Genomic DNA, 27,147 nt, shown 5'->3' on the forward strand with positions numbered 1-27,147 from the left:
GCATTAATGTATTTATAGAAAATGTCGGATTTATTTTAATGCCCTTGTCGATTTTTGTTTCAGTAGCTAATTTTGCTTGCTTGATTTCTTTTTTACATTTCCTATTGAAATCCTTATACTCCTAAAAATTATATTTCTGTATTTGCAGCCTTCAAGATTTTGAATGCTATTTGTTTTTATTTTATTATACTTTGTACTGTCTTATTTATCCATAGTGGTTTCTTTTTATTCCTGGACATTTTATTACCACACTTAAGCTTTTCCTTTAAGTTGTTGAAATCAGCTTTCCTAAAATTTTAGGTTTTAGCATTTCCCCTTTCAAATGCTCTATTGAATATTACCATATTATGATTGCTGGTGCCCAAGTGCTCCCAGACCTGTAGATCTGAAATTATATCTGGTCTATTTGACAGGACCAGATCTAGCAAATTATCTCCCTTTGTCGGTTCATCTACCATCTGAGAGAGGAAATTGTCTTGAATTGTAGATAACAACTTACAACTTTTAGCACAACCAGAAGATTCTATGTCCCACTGAATTTCTGCAGAGTTGAAATCCCGCCTAATAATAAGGACCCGATTATTATTATTATTTGATGCCTTTTCAATTTGTTGCAGCATTTCACCCACTACCTGTTCAGGTATGTTAGGTGGCTTATAGCAAACTCCAATTAGTAGCTTTCCGTTATTCCCCTCCCCATGTACATTTACCCAAAATGACTCTACATTGTTGCAGCTCCCCCCAATGTCGTTATTGAGCTCAGGTCTTAGGTTAGATTTGATAAATATACACACTCCTCCACCTTTTTTGTCTTTCCTGTCTTTCATGAATGTAGTATAACCCTCTATGTTTGTCACCCAGTCATGGCTCTCATCCAGTTTCCGTAATGCACACCACATCATAATCCTTGCTTGATATCAGTCTCCAATTGATTCATTTTCTTTGCAAGACTTCTTGCATTTGCCAGTAGACATTTAATAGTATTAACACATTACTTACTCCTTGCCTCCCTACTTTCCTTGCATGTCCCAGCCTCCCAACCTTCATTGACCCCTACTGTCTCACTGTCTCTATCTGCTCTATCCCCTTATTTGCTCCACTACTCTCCCTACCCTTCCTCCCCCAAATCCTAGTTTAAAAGCTCCTGCATTCTTCTGACCATTTTCTCCCCCAGCACAGCTGCACCCTCCCCATTGAGGTGCAGCCCGTCCCTACCGTAGAACCTGTAGCTGACTAAGAAGTCGGCCCAGTTTTCCATGAACCCAAACCCTTCCTTCCTGCACCAATTTCTAAGCCACATATTTATCTCCCTAAGCTCCCGTTGTCTTTCTAGTGACGCTCATAGCACTGGTAGTATTTCTGAAAACACCACCTTGGAGGTCCTGGACTTCAGCTTCTCTCTTAGTTCCCTCTAATCGTTTTTAAGGACCTTCCACCTGCCTCTAACTTTGTCATTAGTACCAATGTGCACCATGACCGCTGGGCTTTCCCCAGCCCCACCCAGCAATCTGTCTATCCGATCCACAATATGCCAAACCCGAGCACCCGGCAGAAAACACACTGTTCGGCATTCACGGTCTCGACAAAAGACCTTGTCTGTCCGCCTAGTTATAGAGTCCTCTACCACCACCATCCATCTGGCTTTTGCTGTACTCCTATTTCCCTCCTTCCTACAGCAGTCGTTTTCCTGGTTACTAGTAGCAACGTCCTGCTGTAGTGATCCTAGTCCTGGCCCTTCATTCCTAATATCAGCCACACAGGCATATTTATTAGGCTGTGCCAGATCAGGACTTGGCTCCCTGACACTTTTCCCCCTACCTCTGCTTCTGTTACCCAGCTACCTACCTCTGGGTCCTGACCTTCCCCACCTCCACCCTCCTCCATAGCACTGGCCCCAGCCAGAGCCGCTCAGTGAGCTCTAAACTCCTCTCCAGGTTTTGCAATGCCCCTGAGTGTTGTGAGCTGCATATTTAGATCAGTTACCTGGGCTTCCAAATATGTAACACGCTGACATCGAGAGCAGACATATTCACCCTCAAACGGCTGCTCAAGGCAGGCATACATCTGACAAGACACACACCTGGTAGCATTGTCCATGGAGCCGCTATTAATGGGGATGAACAGCACAGAAAAAAGCAAAAAACAATGGGAAACTTGTAAGGAAAACTCCAAACTATAATATTGTGTTTAAACTATGCACTTCCCTGCCCCCTCAGACTTTACTGCCCCTCACAAGCTCAGTGACCCTCGCTTACTGTGGCCGGGGTAAATAGTTCTGGAACAATCTAGAAACAGCTGTGGCCACTGCCCCCTCAGACTTCACTGCTCATCCCTGGATTTCCAGGATATCTGCTCCATGTCCGTCCACGGCTTCCAGGATGTGTCCTGTCTACATACAGCCTCCATTACCTCACTGTGACCCCCTGACATAACCTCCCCTCATCCAGCACCATGACACCCAGCACAGCAGAGCCCTGCATACACTGAGGAGCTGATCATGTGACCCCTGACTCCTCCCCTCCATGTGACATCATCATGTAAGCACAGAGCAGCCATATATCCGGTGTGCGGCTCTGCAGGTGGAGGTGTGTGGAGATTCCCCATTACTGGGCACAGGCGGCATTAACCCCTTCAGCTATGAGACTTTCTTGGCGTTTTTCTTTTTTGATTTTGTTTTTTCAGACACCCCAACTATGAGAGGCCGGAAGTGAGGAAACCCGTCTGCCCTCAGTCCTCGGCCCCTTTCTGCCCTCAGTCCTCGGCCCCTTTCTGCTCTCGGTCCTCGGCCCCTTTCTGCCCTCGGCCCCTTTCTGCTCTCGGTCCTCGGCCCCTTTCTGCTCTCGGTCCTCAGCCCCTTTCTGCCCTCAGTCCTCGGCCCCTTTCTACCCTCGGTCCCCGGCCCCTTTCAGTCCTCAGGCCCTTTCTGCCCTCAGTCCTCGGCCCCTTTCTGCCCTCAGTCCTCGGCCCCTTTCTGCCCTCAGTCCTCGGCCCCTTTCTGCCCTCAATCCTCAGCCCCTTTCTGCCCTCACTCCTCGGCTCCTTTCTGACCTCGGTCTTCTGTCCCTTTCTGCCCCCCACACAGTATAATGCTCCCCCAGAATGTTCTCATTATATGTTTCCCCTTATTATCTCCAGTAATTGTATTATTACAGCGGATTCTTTATGATGTTACATCGTCACCTTCTCCCCATTCAGGTCCCTACAATATCAGATCCTCTCAGTGGAGATCTTCTGTATAAGATAATTTTCCTGATTGCCCCGTGAAGGATGGATATGGACAGGGACAAGATGGCGGAGAGGATATTACACCTCACCCTAGAGATCCTCTTCCGGCTTACTGGAGAGGTGAGAGATTCTGATGACGTCACATTACATCATTCTTATCTATGGGAACAACAGATGGACAGAACTGGAGAGGTGAGGACTCTGGAAATGTCTGGAGTGAGATTTATTACTGTGTCTCTCCATAACCAGGATTACACAGTAGTGAAGAAGACCTCTAGTGAGCGCTGTCAGGCCCCTGTGTCTGAGGGATGGGGAAGACCCCTGAGCCCAATCACGGGGCCTCCACCTCACCCCCCGATACATGAGGACATCAATGACTAAAAGATCCTAGAACTCACCTACAAGATGATTGAGCTGCTGACTGGAGAGGTGACACTGCTGGGAATGCTGGGACATTATACAGTAACGCTATGAAGGGATCGGGGGTGACGGTATCATTGTATGTGTCAGGTTCCTATAAGGTGTCAGGACGTCACCATCTATTTCTCCATGGAGGAGTGGGAGTATTTAGAAGGACACAAAGATCTGTACAAGGACGTCATGATGGAGGATCCCCAGCCCCTCACATCACCAGGTAATAGACAGGACTAAATACACACGGCCTATAATTATCTGTATGTAAGGAATGAATTCAGCCCCTGTATGTGTCTCCTCCAGGTCTATCCAGTAAGAGGACAACACCAGAGAGATGTCCCCGTCCTCTTCTCCCACAGGACTGTAAACAAGAAGATCCCGATGTTCCTCAGGATGTGTTTCCTCCAGCTCTATCCAGTAAGAGATATCTACTCATGTACTTTCTTCACTAATTTTGTGTTTACATTTTTAGACTTTCTGCTCTGGTTTTTTCAGCTGTATTTTCTTTGCTTCTGCTTCTTCTGCTGTTTGTTTCTAGTGTCTTCTCTATGTCGTTATGATGAAACTCAAAGATTTACAGAGGGTTCATGAATACCCTGTTTTCCTGAAAATAAGATGTACCCCAAAAATAAGCAGTAGCACAATTTTATGAGATTAAAAATAAGCCCTAGTTACAGTCAGGGCCAGCTTTGGGAGGAGTCAAACTGTGCAATTTCTCAGGATCCCCACTCTCTTTAGAGTCCCCATCAGTTGTATTCTAAGATTGATTAAAGGGAAGGTGTCGTCCAAAAAAAAAAATTTCAATAACTGAAAAAATGTAAAGTATTAATGTTTTAATGTTTTTTGTAGATATTATTATTTGTTTTTAATTGAGCACAATATAAAAAAAGATATAAAAAGTTTGATATTTTCCACTCTTAAACACTAGGGGGAACAGCTGCTGAAGTCTTACAAAAATCCTACTGTAGAAATAGCCTGGATTACAGCTGCAGTAAAAGTGGGCGGAGTCTGCTCTCCTGTGTGTGATGTCACAGCTCCCCTCCCAATCTGGGTGTTTCCAACAGATAATAGAGAATGAAGTGTAGGGACACAGTCGAGAGCCATTTTACTGGTGACCAGAAATGTCTAAAGTGTCACCAAGGACAGCAGGAGTATCACACAGGATAGGATTAGATACCCAGTTCACCACACAGTATCATACAGGAGAGGATTAGATACACGGTTCAGCAGACAGTATCACACAGGATAGGATTAGATACACAGCTTAGCAGACAGTATCACACAGGATAGGATTAGATACACAGCTCAACAGACAGTATCACACAGGATTAGATACATGGCTCAGCAGACAGTATCACACAGGAGAGGATTAGATACACGGCTCAGCAGACAGTATCAAACAGGAGAGGATTAGATACACAGCTTAGCAGACAGTAGCACACAGGAGAAGATTAGATACACAGCTCAGCAGACAGTATCACACAGGATAGGATTAGATACACAGCTCAACAGACAGTATCACACAGGATTAGATACATGGCTCAGCAGACAGTATCACACAGGAGAGGATTAGATACACGGCTCAGCAGACAGTATCACACAGGATTAGATACATGGCTCAGCAGACAGTATCACACAGGAGAAGATTAGATACACGGCTCAGCAGACAGCATCACACAGTAGAGGATTATATACACGGCTCAGCAGACAGTATCACACAGGAGAGGATTAGATACACGGCTCAGCAGACAGCATCACACAGGAGAGGATTACATACACGGCTCAGCAGACAGTATCACACAGGATAGGATTAGATACAAGGCTCAGCAGACGGTACCACACAGGATAGGATTAGATACACGGCTCAGCAAACAGTATCACACAGGATAGGATTAGATACATGGCTCAGCAGACAGTAAGCATTACACAGGATAGGATTAGATACACAGCTCAGCAGACAGGATCACACAGGGGAGGATTAGATACACGGCTCAGCAGAGAGTATCACATAGGAGAGGATTAGATACACGGCTCAGCAGACAGTATCACACAGGATAGGATTAGATACACAGCTCAGCAGGCAGCATCACACGGGAGAGGATTAGATACACGGCTCTGCAGACAGTATCACACAGGATAGGATTAGATACACGGCTCAGCAGACAGTATCACACAGGATAGGATTAGATACACAGCTCAGCAGGCAGCATCACACGGGAGAGGATTAGATACACAGTTCAGCAGACAGTATCATACAGGATAGGATTATATACTGGCTGCTGAGCTGTGTATCTAATCCTATCCTGTATGATACTGTGTGCTGAAGCTGTGTATCACACAGCAGATGATTAGATACACAACTCAGCAGAGAGTATCACACAGGAGAGGATTAGATACAAGGCACAGCAGGCAGTATCACACAGGAGAGGATTAGATACATGGCACGGGGGGGGAGGGAAGCGAGGGGTGTCATTGGAGACGGTAGCAGCGCTGTGGGGGAGGGGCGCCGGTACTCACGCATTGCTCTGCATGCACGCAATGGCTGCAGCAAGGAGAGTGGAGAGGGAGTCATGGCAGCATTGGAGATGGTAGCAGAGGCTGTGGTTAGGGGAGGAGGTTTCATTGAAGACAGTAACGGCAGGGGAGGGGAGGGGGCCCGGCGCCCCGTACTCACACATCCCGGTGGTTGACAGGGGTAAAGTGGAGCAAACAGCATTTGCTGTGAGCTCCACATTGATGGCGCTGATCTCCTCCCTCTGCTGTGATCTGGACAGCCAGGGGGCGTGTCCATTTCACAGCAGACGCCTTCTCTAATGTTTCTAAATGGGGGTCGGAGCCCGACTATCAGAGTCTATGCCCAGAGGGCTGCCATAAAGGTGAGTATCTGTTGTTACAAAAAACAAATCCAAGATGGCAACCCCCGGTGCCTTCAGTAAAATTAGAATGAAATAAAAACTAAATAACCAGTGATTTTAATTTTTTATTACAAATACTTGATTTCATAATCACTATTATTAATACAAAAATAAAAAAACGCAATACTTTCCTTTAAGGATCTTTGATGACTACAAAGTCATGTGACATGATGTAACCAAAGGTCTTTTAATTTTAGGGGTCTAAAGAACTGAAAAGAAGACAGGCTGGCATGCAGGACTGGCATTAGGGGAAAGGGAGAGCAAACTGTGCAATTTTACAGGGCCCCATTCGCCTAGGGGCCGTAGTGTTTATATACCAATTATAGGACTGCTTAAGGATCTTTTTGAAATCATGTCATGTGACCAAAGGTCTCAATTGTAGGCGTCTAAAGCTGAAGAGGAGACAGGCTGGTGTGTGTGTGTGTGTGTTTTTTTGTGGTCACACCAATTTTAACCAGCCTTGCCGAAATGGGCAAAGCTTGGGCTAAACAAGGGTGTGATGCCGCCGCTTCTCTAATGTGTAGCAAACTGTGGCGTTCCCTATGCCATAAATCTCTCTCCAGTCCCTGATGTAAATTTTCAGTGTACATAGCCGGTCTTGATGAATTGGAGCGCTAATGTTTACCTTCACAGACAGCAAGACCCTGCTACCTGCTTTGGTTACAAAGCCTAAGGATAGGCCATCATCGTCATAGTCCCGGACATCCCCGTTAAATTTCCAGCATCTGACTTTACCTATTTTATTGTTATCTTGGAAAAAAATCTCTTTGAAATTGTCTATGTTGTGGATCAATGTCACAGAGATGTTTGCAGGTTATTCAACTGTCAAGGCAGTGTCAGGATCTGTGGAAACTACACTCTGCCTGCTAACTTCTCTGATGTCTGTGAGCAGTGCATGGAGACACAGGCATCAAACTACAGACTTAGGCAGGCTAGCAAGAGTTAATCTCTGCTGGGCTACTGGTTAGTGTCTTTCATAACATACTGTGTGAAGCCAGTATCATTCTCTCCCATCCTGTTTATGCTGGCTGGACTATTTCATTAATGCCAGCTATAGTTTACCTATACTGGTCTGGTGAGGTGTTATGATACAGACTAACGGGTGGTTGTTGTGCATTATTGCTGTGAATGGTTGTGGTGTTAACCCTTTGTTTCTGCCTTCCTGCTCTTATTTTTCTCCTGTTTCTCACTGTTTATTTCTGTGAGTTTGCAGTGTGTCTAAGTTTTAGTTTTCCCATCTGTCTTAATCTGTATTTCCATCATACTCTTTCCCCTTCCTTCCTTCAGGGATCATAGATTAGATCTAGTCAGGAAAATAGTAAGGTACAGGACCAGGGCATCTTCACCTTCAAGGGTAATCCAGAGATTAGGGATAGCCTAGGGTCTCCTAGCGTGAGGGACAGTATAGGACAATCAATCAGATTATTTACTGAAGCACATTCCAGAGAACTGATGTTACTGGAGAGATGTCTTGGAGACAGGAATAAGAGGTCTGAATTAACAAAGATGTAACTCTTAGAAAATTGGAAAATAGATTCAGAATACAATTTTTCCTAATTTAATTTCTGATGTTATGGTTTAAAAAAATAAATGTACTTTCAAGATAATATCATTAAAAACTAATAACATTGTGTTTATTTTTAGCAGATGACTGTATTGGCTGGTCAGATGGACATCTAATATCTTTAGAATTTAAAACAGATGATGAAAGTATCACACATGATGCATATGAAGAGCATGCTGCTGTCCCAGATATACCTCCAGTCATTCCTCGGAAAGCTTTCTCATCTGATCTTTTCAAACAAGTCCAAAATTCAGATTTATTACAGAATTTTAAGCCAAATAAAAGTTACAGAAGGGATGTGGAACATGAAACTGCTCCTACAAGGGAGAAACCATTTTCATGTTCAAAATGTGGGAAATGTTTTACCAGGAAATCAAATCTTGTTGCCCATCAAAAAACTCACACAAATGAAAAGCCATTTTCATGCCCCCAATGTGAGAAATGTTTTGCTGTAAAATCATATCTTTTTGACCATCAAAAATGCCACACTGGGAAGAAGCAATTTTCATGTCAGGAATGTGGGAAATGTTTTATTCAGAAATCATATCTTGTTAGGCATCAGAAAAATCACTCAGGGGAGAAGCCATTTTCATGTTCAGAGTGTGGAAAATGTTTTATCTGGAAATCAGAACTTGTTGTACATCAAAGAATTCACACAGGGGAGAAGCCATTTTCATGTTCAGAATGTGGGAAATATTTTAGTTGGAAATCACACCTTGTTAGACATCAGAAAATTCATGCAGGGGTGAAGCCGTTTTCATGTTCAGAATGTGGGAAATGTTTTTTTCAGAAATTAAACCTTGTTAGACATCAGAAAAATCACCACACAGGGGTAAAGCCATTTTCATGTTCAGAGTGCGGGAAATGTTTTATTGAGAATTCAGACCTTGTTAGACATCAGAAATATCACACAGGGGAGAAGTCATTTTTATGTTCAGAGTGTGGGAAATGTTTTATTCGGAAATCAGGTCTTGTTTCGCATCAAAGATCTCATACAGGGGAGAAGCCATTTTCATGTTCAGAATGTGGGAAATGTTTTATTCAGAAATCAGATCTTGTTGTGCATCAAAGATCTCACACAGGGGAGAAGCCATTTTCATGCCCAGAATGTGATAAATGTTTTACTAGGAAATCAGGTCTTGTTCACCATCAAAAAAATCACACAAAATAAACCATTCCTATGTTCTTAATGTGGAAAGTGTTTTTTTTAGAAATCAGTTCTTGTTAAACATCTGAAGAAGCCACAGGATACTTTCACATTTGCGTTTTTTTCTTCCGTCACAATCCGCCATTTTGTAAAACAGCGGAATCCGTTAACGGATTCCGCTGCTTCCCATAGACTTGTATGGATGACGGATTGTGCCAAAAGTACCTGCGTTCCTTCCGCTGGGCGGCGCTGCGTTGCATGTAACGTTTTTTTGAGCAGCGGAATCCTTAGGATTTCACTGCACATGCTCTCTCTGGCTCCCTGCACCTGTAACCAGGTAACATCGGGTAACCAAGCAAAGTTCTTTGCCTAGTTACCTGATATTTACCCTGGCTACGTGTGCAGGGAGCCCGACACTTCCCCACTTGGCTCCGCCCCCTCCCGCACTCCACTCCGCATGTACACACACACACACACGTACACGCGCACACACACTTACCTGTCCTCAGCGCGCCATGGCCCCGCTCGGCTCCACCCACCCTGCACTCCGCCCCACACCCCCCGCACACATACTCGGCGGCCGAACTATCAGCTGATCACCCGGCGACCGGCTGCTGTGAACGATCAGGTGATCGTTCACAATAGTCTGCCGCCGGTGAAATTGTAGAAAATAAAAAGAAAAAGCTGATTCCATTGTTTTGTATGATCCGTTGCATCCGTTGTGCCACTAAATGCAACGCATCCGTTGCATCCGTCACACAACGCAATGCAATGGATGCCGTTCAACGCAAGTGTGAAACTAGCCACATAGGGAAGGAAACTTTTTTTCATGTTGTGAATAATTGAAATGTTTAACTGGTAAATTAAGTCTTGCCGACCATCAGAAAACCAACAGAGCAGAGCAGCCATTCTCGCTTTCAGAATTGCCAAATGATTTTATGATTTAATCAGGTCCTGTTGTCAGATAAGTCACACAGGAGAAGCCATCATGATGTACCATAATTCAAAGCGTTTTATCCAAAAATCAGCTACAATTTCTCAAGTATGAATTGGTGAGGGAAAGAACTATATTCTCTATTTTAAACTTATCGTATTTTTCGGACCATAAGACACAATCTAGGTTCTGAAGAAGGAAAATAGGGAAAAAGATTGAAGCAAAAAAATGTGGTTATGACGCACTGATATGGGGGAATCTGCTACTGACACTGTTACGGGGGTAATATCCCCCAATGTCTAGCGCAATGTGTTTGATGACTTTCGCTTTAAAAAGTGCTTATCACAAATCTGTGGCTGCCTTTTTTATTTACTAAAACAGTGGAGAACCACAGATTAGTGAATTTTCTAAATATAATCCACTACCAAAACTTTTCGAGTGTCCCTAATGTCCCCCAAAACTAACTTCCAGGTTGTGAGATCCCACAACCCTCAGTGATCACTCTCACAGTGAAAGAGTGAGCTCTATGACCCCAGCGCTCCTTCTTTAGCAGTTCAGTAAAATATTAAAGTTTGTAACCGCGCTGGATTAGTTGAGAAAGAAATTTCTCGCGCTTGGAACAGCTGCAGAGATTTGTGGGATCCCGCTCTGCATACTGAAACCGGTCAGAGAGAGATATTTCTGTACTGACCATGCCAGGCTGCTTTCTGGGCATGCTCAGTACAGAAAACAGGATCCTGTCTATCAGGATCCGGCGACTTCCGATATAGCAGGATCCGGCGCCCATTGAAATACATTGCAGGTACCGCCGCAATCCAATGTATCCATTGACATGTGGTATTTTGCCCGAGGACTAAAACACTCCAAGTAGCGTTTTTGAAAAAAGGTAAAATACCGCAAAGCAACGGATCCAGTGTATGCCGCACGCAACCGCATGTGACCGCATTTGTCGTGATTCCATTGCAAATGCATTGAAATGTCAATACATTTGTAATGGATCCGGCTTTGCAGTAAAAAATCCATTCGTGACGCAGTTTAAAAAAAAACTGCTGATGTGAAAGCACCCTAAATTGGGTGTTTCGAGAGCCTTTGGGAATATTTGTAAAATGTTTTGATACTGGATTATATTTAGATAATTGACTAATCTCAGGTTGCCCACTGCTTTATTTACTAAAAAGCAGAGCCCCAGATTGCAGATAGGAACTTTGAAGTATATCACATTGTATATAATTGCATTTCAAAACTTGTTTTGTTAATAAATGCTTGTAAATGTATATTATTCATGCCTTTCTTTCTCTATTGTTTAGATGTGATGATTTTGTCTCAGAACCTCTGGACTTGAGGCAGAGCTGTAGACATTTTGCACAAAAATAGTGAGGGGGTGTCCTAGAGATGTCACGACAAGCGGACAATCCAGTGGAAGAAGTTTTGGAAAATCCCAGAAATTTGCAGAACGTGTTGTTATCTGACAGTTCTCGGTTTCTGCAGCAGTGGACTCCATGACCCTGGGAAACGGTCAGTTTTTCCTCTGTTGTCAGCCTGTGACTTCCTTTATAAACCTCACCCTGGGGTGCTTTGGGTGCAGTTCAGAGTTGTTCCTGGGTGTGGTTTGCAGCGGTCGTCTCCTCTTGTTGTTCCAGAGACGTCTGTGGTAGCTACTCCTAAGATAAGTGTTTGACTTTTGCTATGTAACTGTAATTCCTCTGTATTGTTTCCTATTGTCTCCCTTAACGTTAGTGATGTTGACTAAGGGCTCATACCCACCATCCTTACTTAGGCCCAGATCAGGGTTTACCTAGTGTGAGGTATTCCTGCTCAGTGACAGGTGTGGAACCTGTATAGTGTTAGTGAGAGCAGTGAGGGTGAGCTGTATTGTCAGGAGTCACCACTTCCCCCTTCCCCTAGTGATAGGGCATTCTTTTCCCGATCCCTTTGTATTGTACTATACAGCTGGTATAGCTTCTATCCCCAGCAGGGACAGGGGAGAATTAAATCACACTCTACATCCTAGATATGTGGAAGTTGTTAAAACACACTGGTCCAAATTTATCAAAGCTTTTATGTCAAAACAATGGCTCAAAAGCCTTGAAAAGTCACAAAAATTTGGATCAATTCATAGTTGTGCCAAATTTTGGTGGCTTTTGCCATTTTCACTCCAAAAATTGGCAGGGTTTGGGTGGGACGAGGGCGTGACACCACAGCTCCTTAAATTCATGACTAGCTGTGATGTTTCCTATGCCAGAAATCTCACTCCAGTCCCTGATGGGAGTAATATTGCTAGCATGACACTAGGAGGCACATGCCACTCGTCAAACGCTCTGGATTCATGAAGAGGCATGCATCACTTCATGAATCAGGAGTGGCCCCTGCAAAAATTGGGCTCTTTATGTTATAAAAATGATCCCTTTACACAGAATAATTGTTGTAATTAAAAACTAAAGGATTTTATCTGTCTGATATCCAAAGGATTATTTTTCTGTGGGGCTACCCACAAATAGAGATGAGTGCACCCGTTGAATTTTGGGTTCAGTTCTTCAGTTGGACTTTGAATAAAATTCAGTTTGGGAACTGGACTGGTCCTGAAGTTACTGATTGGGCAGTTCGGGTCTCCACCCACATAGAACTAGCCCTAAACAGAGTATTTAGTATCTTAGGAGGGAGGACAGAGTTTTTTTCCTTGTACAAAATCTATATATATATAATTGCCTTATTCTGTCTGTCTGTCTGTCTTGCTCCAAAATTGTGTCCTTACGGTGACAAACAGCGGATTGGCCGCTGGGCTCGCCATGGCCCCGCCCCCCGCATGGATTGGCCGCTCGGCTCGCCTCGGCTCCGCCCCTCACACGGATTGGCCTCTCGCCCCGGCCCCCTGCACGCATTGGCAACTCGGCCACGCTCCGCCCCCCTCACGCATTGCACGCTCGCTCTGGCCCCGCCCCCCGCACGCATTCCCCGAACCGACACACACACACAACGCTACAGACACACAGCGCTCCACAAATAATGCAACACACAAACAACACCGCTCTCACCCCCCGCCACACCCAGACAACACCCAGAACATGTACAGCGCCCTACACAAACACTTGGTAACTACACACTGTGACGGGAGTGTACAACAGAGCAAAGGATGGACGAGGCCGAGGGACGATCCAACAGGTTTATTCACAAGAACACTGGAACAGCACACGATAAGTCCACGTAAAACAGATTCGGGGGCCCTTCCCGACAATCCTCGGACCGGATAACAAAGCAATCGTCCTTACAGTAGTCCAAAGAGTTCCACACAATCCCACGGGCCGCCACACAGGCCTAGCTCCGTCCGTGTCCACAGCCACCCAGGCTGGGAGTTCCTTCTTCTTCCAACTTTCAGCTCACTCTGAAGTTACAAAAAGGGAAATGCATTGTCTGTGCTCCTTGACCAGCCCACCATGTTCAGGGGGTAGGGGTCACACATCCTATCATCAATGGTTTGGTCCATCACAGGGCTCCGATATGTCTGCCACCCACAGTAGATGAAGGGATCCCCTGCTGTGCAGCACAATGACTATTCCTTCACTGGCCAATGCAATTACAGACTAGATACACAACTCTGGATAGAAGACGACAGGCTATTTACATAATCACATTAGATGCCAAGACTACTATTGTATGAGAGAGACACATTGAGACCAGTAGCTCCCCCAAGAAAATACATGAATTACAACTAATACAACCAGGGAAATATACATATCATGACATAGTATCACAGCATATACAGTGAGAGGGTAAATTACATCTTCACACACACAACAACATCTATATATATATATATATCTATATATATATATATATATATATATATATATATATATATATATATATATATATATATATATATATATATATATATATATATATATATATATATATATAACAAAAATCATACATTAACTACACAATATGTAAATTCTAGAATACCCGATGCGTAGAATCGGGCCACCTTCTAGTACATCCTATAACGATGTTTTTATCTCCCCGTGAAAGCCATTCAAACACTGCAAGTGGCTCACAATGGGCCGAGCACTGTGTGTACCCAAGCACAACGATGCTAGATCGAGTGGTTAGGATACATAAATCACTCGATCTCCGAACTCTAACACTGATTTTTTTGATGAAGTCTGTATTTGGTACAAACACCGAATTTTATTATTTAGATTCGCTCATCTCTGCCCACAAACCTTTATTACAGTTTAGATTATGGGTGTAGAAGAGACCAGAACTGAAAGGGTCTATATCTTTGTGAAAAGCAAGTAACATTTATGATACCTATGCTGGGGTTTTGTGAATTTTATGGGATTCTGTCACTAAGTGTTTACCTCTTAATTAAAAATCAGAATAATATAAAGACAGTGTCACATAGGTACGGAGAAGTACCAAGTGAACGGCAAAAGGGAAACCCTGTGTGTAGCAAAGGGGGAGATGGTGACTTCTGACCAAGGCTTCCGGTGGGCCCTGGGTTCCTTCACCGCCTTAGATAGGTTCCACATCTATGAGCCGATCCGGATACCTGACCTTAGGCTGCCCATGATCTGGGCCCTAGGTAGGGAGTGGATGGGATGAGTTCTTCGTCAACCCCACTAGGCACTAAAGGGCACACAGGGATAACAAACAAGGGGAACCAATATACAACTTATCTCTAGACGACTCAGTAAGAAGTTCGGCAAAGAGCAACAACGAACCTACTGGTGTGTGCAAGCCACCTGCTTGTATCCAGAGCTTGTGAAAAAACAGAATATCACCAGCACAAGTCCATGGAAATTGAGAGTATTTAAACCAAATGGGAAATAAAGATTATTAGCAGCTGACGTAAAGAGGAGCTCCCCTGGGTCCTAAAGAAAAAAAGATGAAAAACCAGCGGAGGAGATACCAGTACACTGAATACTAACAGCAGAAATAATAGAAAGTCAGGGAGTATTTTGCGGAACCAAATGCTGTGACCTTCTATTGTCGGACACCACAGGACTGTCTGTTACCAGTGACAGACATTGACTCTGATTTAAATGATGTGTCATTTACTGCTTGCTATAGTTTTGATAAAATCACTGTTTTCATCTCTCACCAATATCCATTTGGTGGGACCCTGGCCATCACCCAATGATGCAGAACAATTTATATTCTCCATTTTATCACAAATTTGAAAATATCACTTTTCTGTTATATCAATGCAGTTCATAAAACCTCAATTCATATTTTCTAAGGGGAAACAAAGGATTTGAATCTATCTGCTGTTTTTCCGTTCTACTGCTGCTCTTATCTCTACCATTCATAAATCTGTCCTTTTCTGCATTCTTGTGCATTCAAGCTGAGATTGGCCTCATATCTGCTAGAGGATTCTCTTTAGTTACTTGTTACCAAAGGAGGGGGTCAGCTTCATAGCTGACCCCCTTTATAGGAGTCTTTATGAATTTTATAATTTCTATATGACACAGGACTACATATTAATACATCTTTTTCCAAAATTGAGCTTTTAACTTTTTGAAAGCCATGGTCTTTTTTTGGACACTTTCCTGTACTTAGTGCTTGAAGAGTTCAATAAAATCAGAAATATTACTGTCATGATTCTCATATGACTTTGCTTGTGGAGAGCCATTATCTGTGTTTGGTTTCCCGCTGTCTGCATTCTCCAGGGTTAGGTCCAATGGGAGGACCCTATTCTGTCGTGCCTCGTTCCGGGGGTCACACTGCTTTATCTTGGAACTGTTTTCCTTGGTATGCCACGAGTGAATAGTTCCTGTTCTGCAGTGTGCGCTTCGGGTTCTTGTGAGTCTGTTCTGATGCTGCCCGCTACCTAGTACTCCTTTCCCTGACCTCCATCCTTCCCGTCTTGTCTTACCTCTCTGTCTCCCCAACCCGTTCTCTGCTTTGTTATCCCGTGTCCACTCCCTCTATACTTACTTGTCCTCTCGGTTTACTACCCCAGCTTTCTATCTGACAAAGGCTCTGCTCCCCTCCGGCTCCTGACGATACCCCCTGGCTTTCTGACCCTTGGCTCTCACTTGAACTCCAGCTCCACTTATCCCTCTGTACCTACGCGACTTCCCGATACTGACTTAGGGCTTGGTTGACCATTCTATTGCATCCTTCTGCGGATGCTAGTTACCTCTAGTGGGCTTCAAATATAAAAAAGAAATTGATCCTGCACCACCAGGGTTTACCTTCACAGTTTAGTGGCTGAAGGAAAGCTGCTCTAGTCCTTGTAACAAAACGAGCCAGGAGGAGCACACTCAGATGAGAAATAAAATGTCCGAAGGATTATTCACAGAAGAAGAAAAAGTGGCTCTACTCCAAGGTCCATAAAAATGGATTTATTAATACAAAAAGATGTACATAGAAAAAGCAGTGGCGGAGCTGGGTGGTCTTGGCTTTGAGCAGTTTGTGACTTTCTGGATCTCGCTATGTTTGGGGCCTACCTTGATTTAGGATAAATGTCAGCCTGGATTTTCCTTTCCACAGAGAGTTTCCTTCTCCTTACCAGACACCATCACTAGAGGATAGAAGTGACTGGAAGTAGCCCCACCGCCTTCAGCGTCATACACTTCTCCACCAATACTCAGTCTCACCTCCTGGGTCCTCAGACACAGACATCTTTCTCTATTTTTCCTGTCAGAAAAGGACCTGGAAATGTCCTCACTGCTGCGTCCTTTCCTTTTACCATATAAAGCAAAGGTAGTTTTGAGAACAGCCAGCAGAGGTCAGTGTAGATGCAACAGCTCTCAGAGCAAGGCTTCAGAAGGCACAGATAATGCGCAACATTATAGAGAAACACACGGCCATCAGGGGACATTCTAGTAGTGTCTACTCTGGGTCACTGCACACTCACAACCCCACTCACTACACGCCATACACACGCGGCTCTACTCAGTACACATCACACACACAGCCCCACTCACTACAAGTCATACACACGCAGCTCCACTCACTACACGTCACACACATGGCTCTGCTCCGTACACCTCGTACACACACGGCTCTGCTCCGTACACGTTGTACACACATGGCTCCGCTCCATACACCTCGTACACACACGACTCCGCTCCGTACACCTCGTACACACACGGCTCCGCTCCATACACCTCGTACACACACGGCTCCGGTCCGTACACCTCGTACACACACGGCTCTGCTCCGTACACCTCGTACACACACGGCTCTGCTCCGTACACCTCGTACACACACGGCTCTGCTCCGTACACCTCGTACACACACGGCTCTGCTCCGTACACCTCGTACACACACGGCTCTGCTCCGTACACCTCGTACACACACGGCTCTGCTCCGTACACCTCGTACACACACGGCTCTGCTCCGTACACCTCGTACACACACGGCTCTGCTCCGTACACCTCGTACACACACGGCTCTGCTCCGTACACCTCGTACACACACGGCTCTGCTCCGTACACCTCGTACACACACGGCTCCGCTCCGTACACCTCGTACACACACGGCTCCGCTCCGTACACCTCGTACACACACGGCTCCGCTCCGTACACCTCGTACACACACGGCTCCGCTCCGTACACCTCGTACACACACGGCTCCGCTACGTACACCTCGTACACACACGGCTCTGCTCCGTACAACTCGTACACACACAGCTCTGCTACATCCACATTGTAAACCCCTCCTGACCCCACACATAAACTTCCCCTCATCCAGCACCATTACAACCAGCACAGCAGAGTCCTGCATACACTGAGGAGCTGATCATGTGACCCCTGACTCCTCCCCTCCATGTGACATCATCACAGGTCCTGTAAGCACAGAGCAGCCATATATCTAGTGTGCGGCTCTGCAGGTGGAGGTAGGTGCAGGGTATTATATATCTAGCGTGCGGCTCTGCAGGTGGAGGTAGGTGCAGGGTATTATATATCTAGTGTGCGGCTCTGCAGGTGGAGGTAGGTGCAGGGTATTATATATCTAGTGTGCGGCTCTGCAGGTGGAGGTAGGTGCAGGGTATTATATATCTAGTGTGCGGCTCTGCAGGTGGAGGTAGGTGCAGGGTATTATATATCTAGTGTGCGGCTCTGCAGGTGGAGGTAGGTGCAGGGTATTATATATCTAGTGTGCGGCTCTGCAGGTGGAGGTAGGTGCAGGGTATTATATATCTAGTGTGCGGCTCTGCAGGAGGAGGTAGGTGCAGGGTGTTATATATCTAGTGTGCGGCTCTGCAGGTGGAGGTAGGTGCAGGGTATTATATATCTAGTGTGCGGCTCTGCAGGTGGAGGTAGGTGCAGGGTATTATATATCTAGCGTGCGGCTCTGCAGGTGGAGGTAGGTGCAGGGTATTATATATCTAGTGTGCGGCTCTGCAGGTGGAGGTAGGTGCAGGGTATTATATATCTAGTGTGCGGCTCTGCAGGTGGAGGTAGGTGCAGGGTATTATATATCTAGTGTGCGGCTCTGCAGGTGGAGGTAGGTGCAGGGTATTATATATCTAGTGTGCGGCTCTGCAGGAGGAGGTAGGTGCAGGGTGTTATATATCTAGTGTGCGGCTCTGCAGGTGGAGGTAGGTGCAGGGTATTATATATCTAGTGTGCGGCTCTGCAGGTGGAGGTAGGTGCAGGGTATTATATATCTAGTGTGTGGCTCTGCAGGTGGAGGTAGGTGCAGGGTATTATATATCTAGTGTGCGGCTCTGCAGGTGGAGGTAGGTGCGGGGTATTATATCTAGTGTGCGGCTCTGCAGGTGGAGGTAGGTGCAGGGTATTATATATCTAGTGTGCGGCTCTGCAGGTGGAGGTAGGTGCAGGTTATTATATATCTAGTGTGCGGCTCTGCAGGTGGAGGTAGGTGCAGGTTATTATATATCTAGTGTGCGGCTCTGCAGGTGGAGGTAGGTGCAGGGTATTATATATCTAGTGTGCGGCTCTGCAGGTGGAGGTAGGTGCAGGGTATTATATATCTAGTGTGCGGCTCTGCAGGTGGAGGTAGGTGCAGGGTATTATATATCTAGTGTGCTGCTCTGCAGGTGGAGGTAGGTGCAGGGTATTATATATCTAGTGTGCGGCTCTGCAGGTGGAGGTAGGTGCAGGGTATTATATATCTAGTGTGCGGCTCTGCAGGTGGAGGTAGGTGCAGTGTATTATATATCTAGTGTGCGGCTCTGCAGGTGGAGGTAGGTGCAGGGTATTATATATCTAGTGTGCGGCTCTGCAGGTGGAGGTAGGTGCAGGGTATTATATATCTAGTGTGCGGCTCTGCAGGTGGAGGTAGGTGCAGGGTATTATATATCTAGTGTGCGGCTCTGCAGGTGGAGGTAGGTGCAGGGTATTATATATCTAGTGTGCGGCTCTGCAGGTGGAGGTAGGTGCAGGGTATTATATATCTAGTGTGCGGCTCTGCAGGTGGAGGTAGGTGCAGGGTATTATATATCTGTGTGCGGCTCTGCAGGTGGAGGTAGGTGCAGGGTATTATATATCTAGTGTGCGGCTCTGCAGGTGGAGGTAGGTGCAGGTTATTATATATCTAGTGTGCGGCTCTGCAGGTGGAGGTAGGTGCAGGGTATTATATATCTAGTGTGCGGCTCTGCAGGTGGAGGTAGGTGCAGGGTATTATATATCTAGTGTGCGGCTCTGCAGGTGGAGGTAGGTGCAGGGTATTATATATCTAGTGTGCGGCTCTGCAGGTGGAGGTAGGTGCAGGGTATTATATATCTAGTGTGCGGCTCTGCAGGTGGAGGTAGGTGCAGGGTATTATATATCTAGTGTGCGGCTCTGCAGGTGGAGGTAGGTGCAGGGTATTATATATCTAGTGTGCGGCTCTGCAGGTGGAGGTAGGTGCAGGTTATTATATATCTAGTGTGCGGCTCTGCAGGTGGAGGTAGGTGCAGGGTATTATATATCTAGTGTGCGGCTCTGCAGGAGGAGGTAGGTGCAGGGTATTATATATCTGTGTGCGGCTCTGCAGGTGGAGGTAGGTGCAGGGTATTATATATCTAGTGTGCGGCTCTGCAGGTGGAGGTAGGTGCAGGGTATTATATATCTAGTGTTCGGCTCTGCAGGTGGAGGTAGGTGCAGGGTATTATATATCTAGTGTGCGGCTCTGCAGGTGGAGGTAGGTGCAGGTTATTATATATCTAGTGTGCGGCTCTGCAGGTGGAGGTAGGTGCAGGGTATTATATATCTAGTGTGCGGCTCTGCAGGTGGAGGTAGGTGCAGGGTATTATATATCTAGTGTGCGGCTCTGCAGGAGGAGGTAGGTGCAGGTTATTATATATCTGTGTGCGGCTCTGCAGGTGGAGGTAGGTGCAGGGTATTATATATCTAGTGTGCGGCTCTGCAGGTGGAGGTAGGTGCAGGGTATTATATATCTAGTGTGCGGCTCTGCAGGTGGAGGTAGGTGCAGGGTATTATATATCTAGTGTGCGGCTCTGCAGGTGGAGGTAGGTGCAGGGTATTATATATCTAGTGTGCGGCTCTGCAGGTGGAGGTAGGTGCAGGGTATTATATATCTAGTGTGCGGCTCTGCAGGTGGAGGTAGGTGCAGGGTATTATATATCTAGTGTGCGGCTCTGCAGGTGGAGGTAGGTGCAGGGTATTATATATCTAGTGTGCGGCTCTGCAGGTGGAGGTAGGTGCAGGGTATTATATATCTAGTGTGCGGCTCTGCAGGAGGAGGTAGGTGCAGGTTATTATATATCTGTGTGCGGCTCTGCAGGTGGAGGTAGGTGCAGGGTATTATATATCTAGTGTGCGGCTCTGCAGGTGGAGGTAGGTGCAGGGTATTATATATCTAGTGTGCGGCTCTGCAGGTGGAGGTAGGTGCAGGTTATTATATATCTAGTGTGCGGCTCTGCAGGAGGAGGTAGGTGCAGGTTATTATATATCTGTGTGCGGCTCTGCAGGAGGAGGTAGGTGCAGGGTATTATATATCTGTGTGCGGCTCTGCAGGGGAAGGTAGGTGCAGGGTATTATATATCTAGTGTGCGGCTCTGCAGGTGGAGGTAGGTGCAGGGTATTATATATCTGTGTGCGGCTCTGCAGGTGGAGGTAGGTGCAGGGTATTATATATCTGTGTGCGGCTCTGCAGGGGAAGGTAGGTGCAGGGTATTATATATCTAGTGTGTGGCTCTGCAGGTGGAGGTGTGTGCAGGGTATTATATATCTAGTGTGTGGCTCTGCAGGTGGAGGTAGGTGCAGGGTATTATATATCTAGTGTGCGGCTCTGCAGGTGGAGGTAGGTGCAGGGTCTCTAGTATTTTCCTCTCCTTCATTTTCCTGTCGTCATCTTTATTGTTTCTTTGCTCTTTTTATGAGTCTGAAGTCGGTTTCTTTTTTGGGTTTTTACGAGGGGCTGCTGATAAGTCTTTGGCTTTACCCAGAAAGAAACGAGATAGACTGATGAAACTTTCCATTTATTCCACATACTCTCCACTGATGTCACTTCTTACGTCGGTATTCCAAGTTCTGTAAGCCTAGCAAAAAGAAGGATTTCGGTTGTGCCTCAAACCAGGCATCCGTAGCAGCCATGGCATCAGAAATGGTGTGAGATTTGGTGCCTTGAGGTGTTTCTTCAGGTTTGAAAACAGATGATAGTCGGAGGGAGCTTGATCTGGTGAATAAGGTGGGTGGTCACCAGCTGGAAGCCCGGCTCTGCCAGTTTTGCCGTTGTCGCTTGTGCAGTGTGAGCGGAGGCGTTGTCTTGCAGGAACAAGATTTCTTTGGACAGCTTGCCACGCCTTTTGGCCTTCAGAGCTGCCTTCAATTGGTCCAAAAGTTCAATGTAATACCATTGATGGAGGAACCCTTTTGAAGGTAGTCCACTAACAGCACACCATCCTTATCCCAGAACACAGACACCATCACCTAAAGGGTACTTTACATGCTATGACATCACTAGCGATCTCATTAGCGATGTGAAATTCCAGATCGCAAATGCGATCTTTCGAGATCGCACATAGGTTATTTTACGCATGTGCGATCTCGAAAGATCGCACTTGCGATCTAAAATTTCACATCGCTAATGAGATCGCTAGCGATGTCGCAGCATGTAAAGTAGCCTTTAGTGGCGGATTTTTGCATACTGAACCTCTTTGGGTGCGGAGAACCACTGTGCTTCCACTCTTTTGACTGCTCCTTGTTTTCAGGGTCATACAAATAAATCCAGGTCTCATCCATAGTGACCAGTCGATCCAGGAAGTTGTTATCAGTGCGGAAACACTGACAAATGGACCGGGAAGTTTTCACTCGCTTACTTCTCTGATCTGTTGTCAGACATTTGGGGACCCACTTTGCAGATCGTTCCTCATGTCAAAATGTTCATGGATAATGACACAAACACGTTCACGGGAAATCCCCATGATGTCTGCTATTGCTTTAGCTGAAATTCGTGGATTCTCCAGTATGAGATTATGCAAAGCATCGATGATCTCCGGAACAATAACAACTCTCGGTCGTCCAGGACGTTCCTCATCATTGGTGCTGAAGTGGCCCATTTTACATTTGGCAACTGTAGTGTTAACATGTTAGTGGCCATCAGGAATCTATATTGGAAGTCTGTCTTTAAGAAACCCTTTAAGATATTAGACTGCAACAGTTATACTGTAGTTTCTTTTAGCTGGTTTTCTCTGTAATTTTCCCAGACACCTGGAATTATAGTTCTAGTGAGGAAATACCTGTTTATAGCACATAGTTTTCTTATCATTGTTTACTGAGAATATGCGTGTTTATAGTATTGTAAAACATCTAAAACAAGGAGCCTTTGGCATGTCTCATCCGGTGACGTATTTGTCCGGTGTAAGTTGACATTTGAAGAGTTGGCCACTCAGAAGAGGGATACTTTATTGGACAAATGGAACCTATTAGAGTTTGTGTAACATTTAGTTACGCAAGAAATTTGTTCTCAAGTGAGATATAGACTGGTGACGATTACAGCAAAGTCAAAAGCCTGTTTACCTGTGGAGGGGACGCCCATTACACCACAGTGTGGATCCCAGGAGTTTCCCTGTCTTCGCTGCTTTGCTTCTCACAGCTGATGTTTCTGGGCAGATGATGCGTCTAGTTCAGTGATGGCGAACCTGTGGCACTCCAGCTGTTGCAAAACTACAATTCCCATCATGCCTTCACAGCCAAAGCTTTTGCTTTGAATGGCCAGGCATGATGGGAATTGTAGTTTTGCAACAGCTGGAGTGCCACAGGTTCGCCATCACTGGTCTAGTTTTTTCTGATGTAGTGTGTAATGTAAGTACTTTACGTTTGTGATTTATGTTATGCAAAAGTGTACGCAATATCACACTATTTCCTATTTTCTGTAATCATTTAATCATTATAATAAAATGAATCGCCTTGTTTAAAGCTGTATCCGATCCCTTTAAATACCTGGTAAAACAGCAACCCAGTTCTTAACTGTGGAATATGAAGGGCATTGACCCCCAATGTCTGCGACATATCACCATGAATATCCTTCGCTGACTTTCCTCGCAGAAACAAGAATGTTATCACTTCTCTGCTCTCAGTTGCTGTGAATATCATATTAGACTCCTCCATTTTGTTTTCCCGCGTGCGTAGAACACTGTTGCCATAAGCAACTGTGCCGCCCCTGCAGCAGTCGAACTGCTCGGATCCGGGTTTGCTGTGGCTCGAGGGTCTCCAGACCCGGGGACTTGCGGCCACTTCAAAATGTAAAGGGGTTATTTACAAGGGAGAGTTTGTGACGCCACCCGTGGTTCGTGGTAAGGGAAGTACCGCCGCTGCCGATGGCAGTACTCGGGGGGAGATGGAGTGGGGTAGCCAGATGGTGATCCCTCCACGGGTACGAGAGACCCCGGGACTCTAGAAGGTAAGTGGAGGATAGCATTGTGCAGGCTAAGTGGGCAGGCAGGACGCAGGGTGTGCAGTGTACTCACTCAGGTGGTGTAGACGTTGGTGCAACCATTAAGCAGACTCTGACACAGAAGTAAGCCAAGTCTCTGGGTGCTGCTGCCACTCGGGGGAACTCGTCCAAGTATCTGTTTCCGCTGGTATTGCTTAGTGGTCCGGAGCCTACCTCCATGTACAATTTTGTAGATTTTCCTAAGTGACCCTTCGGCCTAAGGGGTGCTTCACACACAGCGAGCTCGCTGCCGAGATCGCTGCTGAGTCACGCTTTTTGTGACGCAGCAGTGACCTCATTAGCGATCTCGCTGTGTGTGACACTGAGCAGCGATCTGGCCCCTGCTGCGAGATCGCTGCTCGTTACACACAGCCCTGGTTCGTTTTCTTCAAAGCCGCTCTCCCGCTGTGACACACAGATCGCTGTGTGTGTGACAGCGAGAGAGCGACAAATGAAGCAAGCAGGGAGCAGGAGCCGGCGTCTGACAGCTGATTTAAGCTTGTAACCAAGATAAACATCGGGTAACCAAGGTGGTTACCCGATATTTACCTTAGTTACCAGCCTCCGCAGCTCTCACGCTGCCTGTGCTGCCGCCTCCGGCTCTCTTCACATGTAGCTGCTGTACACATCGGGTTAATTAACCCGATGTGTACAGCAGCTAGGAGAGCAAGGAGCCAGCGCTCAGTGTGCGCGGCTCCCTGCTCCCTGCACACACAGTTAAGCGGTGTGCGCTGGTAACTAATGTAAACATCGGGTAACCATACCCGATGTTTACCTTAGTTACCAGTCTCCGCAGCTTCCAGACGGCGGCTCCGTGCAAGCGCAGCGTCGCTTGCACGTCGCTGCTGGCTGGGGGCTGTTCACTGGTCGCTGGTGAGATCTGCCTGTTTGACAGCTCACCAGTGACCATGTAGCGATGCAGCAGCGATCCTGACCAGGTCAGATCGCTGGTCGGATCGCTGCTGCATCGCTAAGTGAGAAGGTACCCTAAAGCTGTCAGGGTCCCGTTCCCCATAATGTTATAGTGGAGCTGTGCTCCCGATGGCTGACACTAGGGATTTCTGTAGGCCGCATAAGCTGGAAAGCCCTATCCCTCTCGTTGTGTTGGTGCCTTCAATCTCTGAGCTCTTGGGGAAAGTTTATTAAGAGACTATCCTCCACAGGTGAATTATCAGGTGTGTGTGGTGTGAAGCTACTCCCTGATCTAGGGCCCTGTACCCCGCCGTGCTCGGTACCAGTCTGGTTACTGGATTTTCCGGTGCCGACCGTTCTCCAAAACTAAGTCAGTACACCCTTCTCCAATACCTTGCGACCGGGTCTCCCACTCCTCTGGTCCCAGACCACCATCTGCGACCCAACCAAGGTCACACAGGGAGCTACAACTCCCTCAGCTCCTCACTCTCTGTGGGCTACTACTCGACTGACTTCCTCCCTCCCACCAGTCTGTCTGACCCCTAGGCGGGTGGCCCTTTTCCAGCTAGACCACCCACTGGTGTGCCTGACAGGGTGTGGTGTGAGGTGTGGTTAGGATTTGAGTGCTGATGGAAGCAATACCAGTGTGTAGGAACCCAGAACCATGGAGGGTGAGTTTTACACCATAACAGAAAGGGGTGCAGTTCCCTGTGACATCCTGATAAAGTCAGAGGCGTCACACAACAAACACCAAATTTTGAAATCATATACTGTATTACAGTGCTGTCCAAAAGTATTGGCACCCCTGCAATTCTGTCAGATAATACTCAGTTTCTTCTTGAAAATGATTGCAATCACAAATTCTTTGGTATTATTATCTTCATTTATTTTGCTTGCAATGAAAAAACACAAAAGAGAATGAAACAAGAATCAAATCATTGATCATTTCACACAAAACTCCAAAAAGGGCCCAGATTAAAGTATTGGCACCCTTAGCCTAATACTTGGTTGCACAACCTTTAGCCAAAATAACTGCGAACAACCGCATCCATCAATGAGTTTCTTACAATGCTCTCCTGGAATTTTAGACCATTGTTCTTTGGAAAACTGCTCCAGGTCCCTGAGATTTGAAGGGTGCCTTTTCCAAACTGCCATTTTGAGATCTCTCCACAGGTGTTCTATGGGATTCAGGTCTGGACTCATTGCTGGCCACTTTAGTAGTCTCCAGTGCTTTCTGTCAAACCATTTTCTAGTGCTTTTTCAAGTGTGATTTGGGTCATTGTCCTGCTGGAAGACCCATGACCTCTGAGGGAGACCCAGCTTTCTCACACTGGGCCCTATTATGCTGCAAAATTTGTTGGTAGTCTTCAGACTTCATAATGCCATGCACACGGTCAAGCAGTCCAGTGCCAGAGGCAGCGAAGCAACCCCAAAACATCAGGGAACCTCCGCCATGTTTGACTGTAGGGACCGGGTTCTTTTCTTTGAATGCCTTTTTTTTTCCCCTGTAAACTCTATGTTGATGGCTTTTCCTAAAAAGCTCTACTTTTCTCTCATCTGACCAGAGAACATTTTTCCAAAACGTTTTAGGCTTTCTCAGGTAAGTTTTGGCAAACTCCAGCCTGGTTTTTTTATGTCTCAGGGTAAGACGTGGGGTCTTCCTGGGTATCCTACCATACAGTCACTTTTCATTCAGACGCCGACGGATAGTACGGGTTGACACTGTTGTACCCTCGAACTGCAGGGCAGCTTGAACTTGTTTGGATGTTAGTCGAGGTTCTTTATCCACCATCCGCACAATGTTACGTTGAAATCTCTCGTTAATTTTTCTTTTCCTTCCACATCTAGGGAGGTTAGCCACAGTGCCATGGGCTTTACACTTCTTGATGACACTGCGCACCGTAGACACAGGAACTTTCAGGTCTTTGGAGATGGACTTGTAGCCTTGAGATTGCTCATGCTTCCTCACAATTTGGATTCTCAAGTCCTCAGACAGTTCTTTGGTCTTCTTTCTTTTCTCCATGCTCAATGTGGTACAGACAAGGACACAGGACAGAGGTTGAGTCAACTTTAATCTATGTCAACTGGCTGCAAGTGTGTTTTAGTTATTGCCAACACCTGTTAGGTGCCACAGGTAAGTTACAGGGGCTGTTAATTACACAAATTAGAGAAGCATCACATG

At 46.0% G+C, this 27,147-nt stretch overlaps 1 protein-coding gene across 1 annotated transcript in view; it reads left to right on the forward strand.

The window, feature by feature from the left end:
• The first annotated feature begins 3,671 nt into the window (after positions 1-3,671).
• LOC142259128 (uncharacterized) overlaps positions 3,672-27,147 on the forward strand; it is a 37,915-nt gene continuing 14,439 nt past the window's right edge. The window contains 3 exon segments of the mRNA XM_075331637.1: positions 3,672-3,859; positions 3,943-4,056; positions 8,199-9,285. Coding sequence (XP_075187752.1) covers positions 3,727-3,859; positions 3,943-4,056; positions 8,199-9,285 — 1,334 coding nt within the window. The 5' untranslated portion in view covers positions 3,672-3,726.

This window comes from Anomaloglossus baeobatrachus (genome assembly GCF_048569485.1).
Source record: "Anomaloglossus baeobatrachus isolate aAnoBae1 chromosome 5 unlocalized genomic scaffold, aAnoBae1.hap1 SUPER_5_unloc_27, whole genome shotgun sequence".
NCBI lineage: Eukaryota > Metazoa > Chordata > Amphibia > Anura > Aromobatidae > Anomaloglossus > Anomaloglossus baeobatrachus.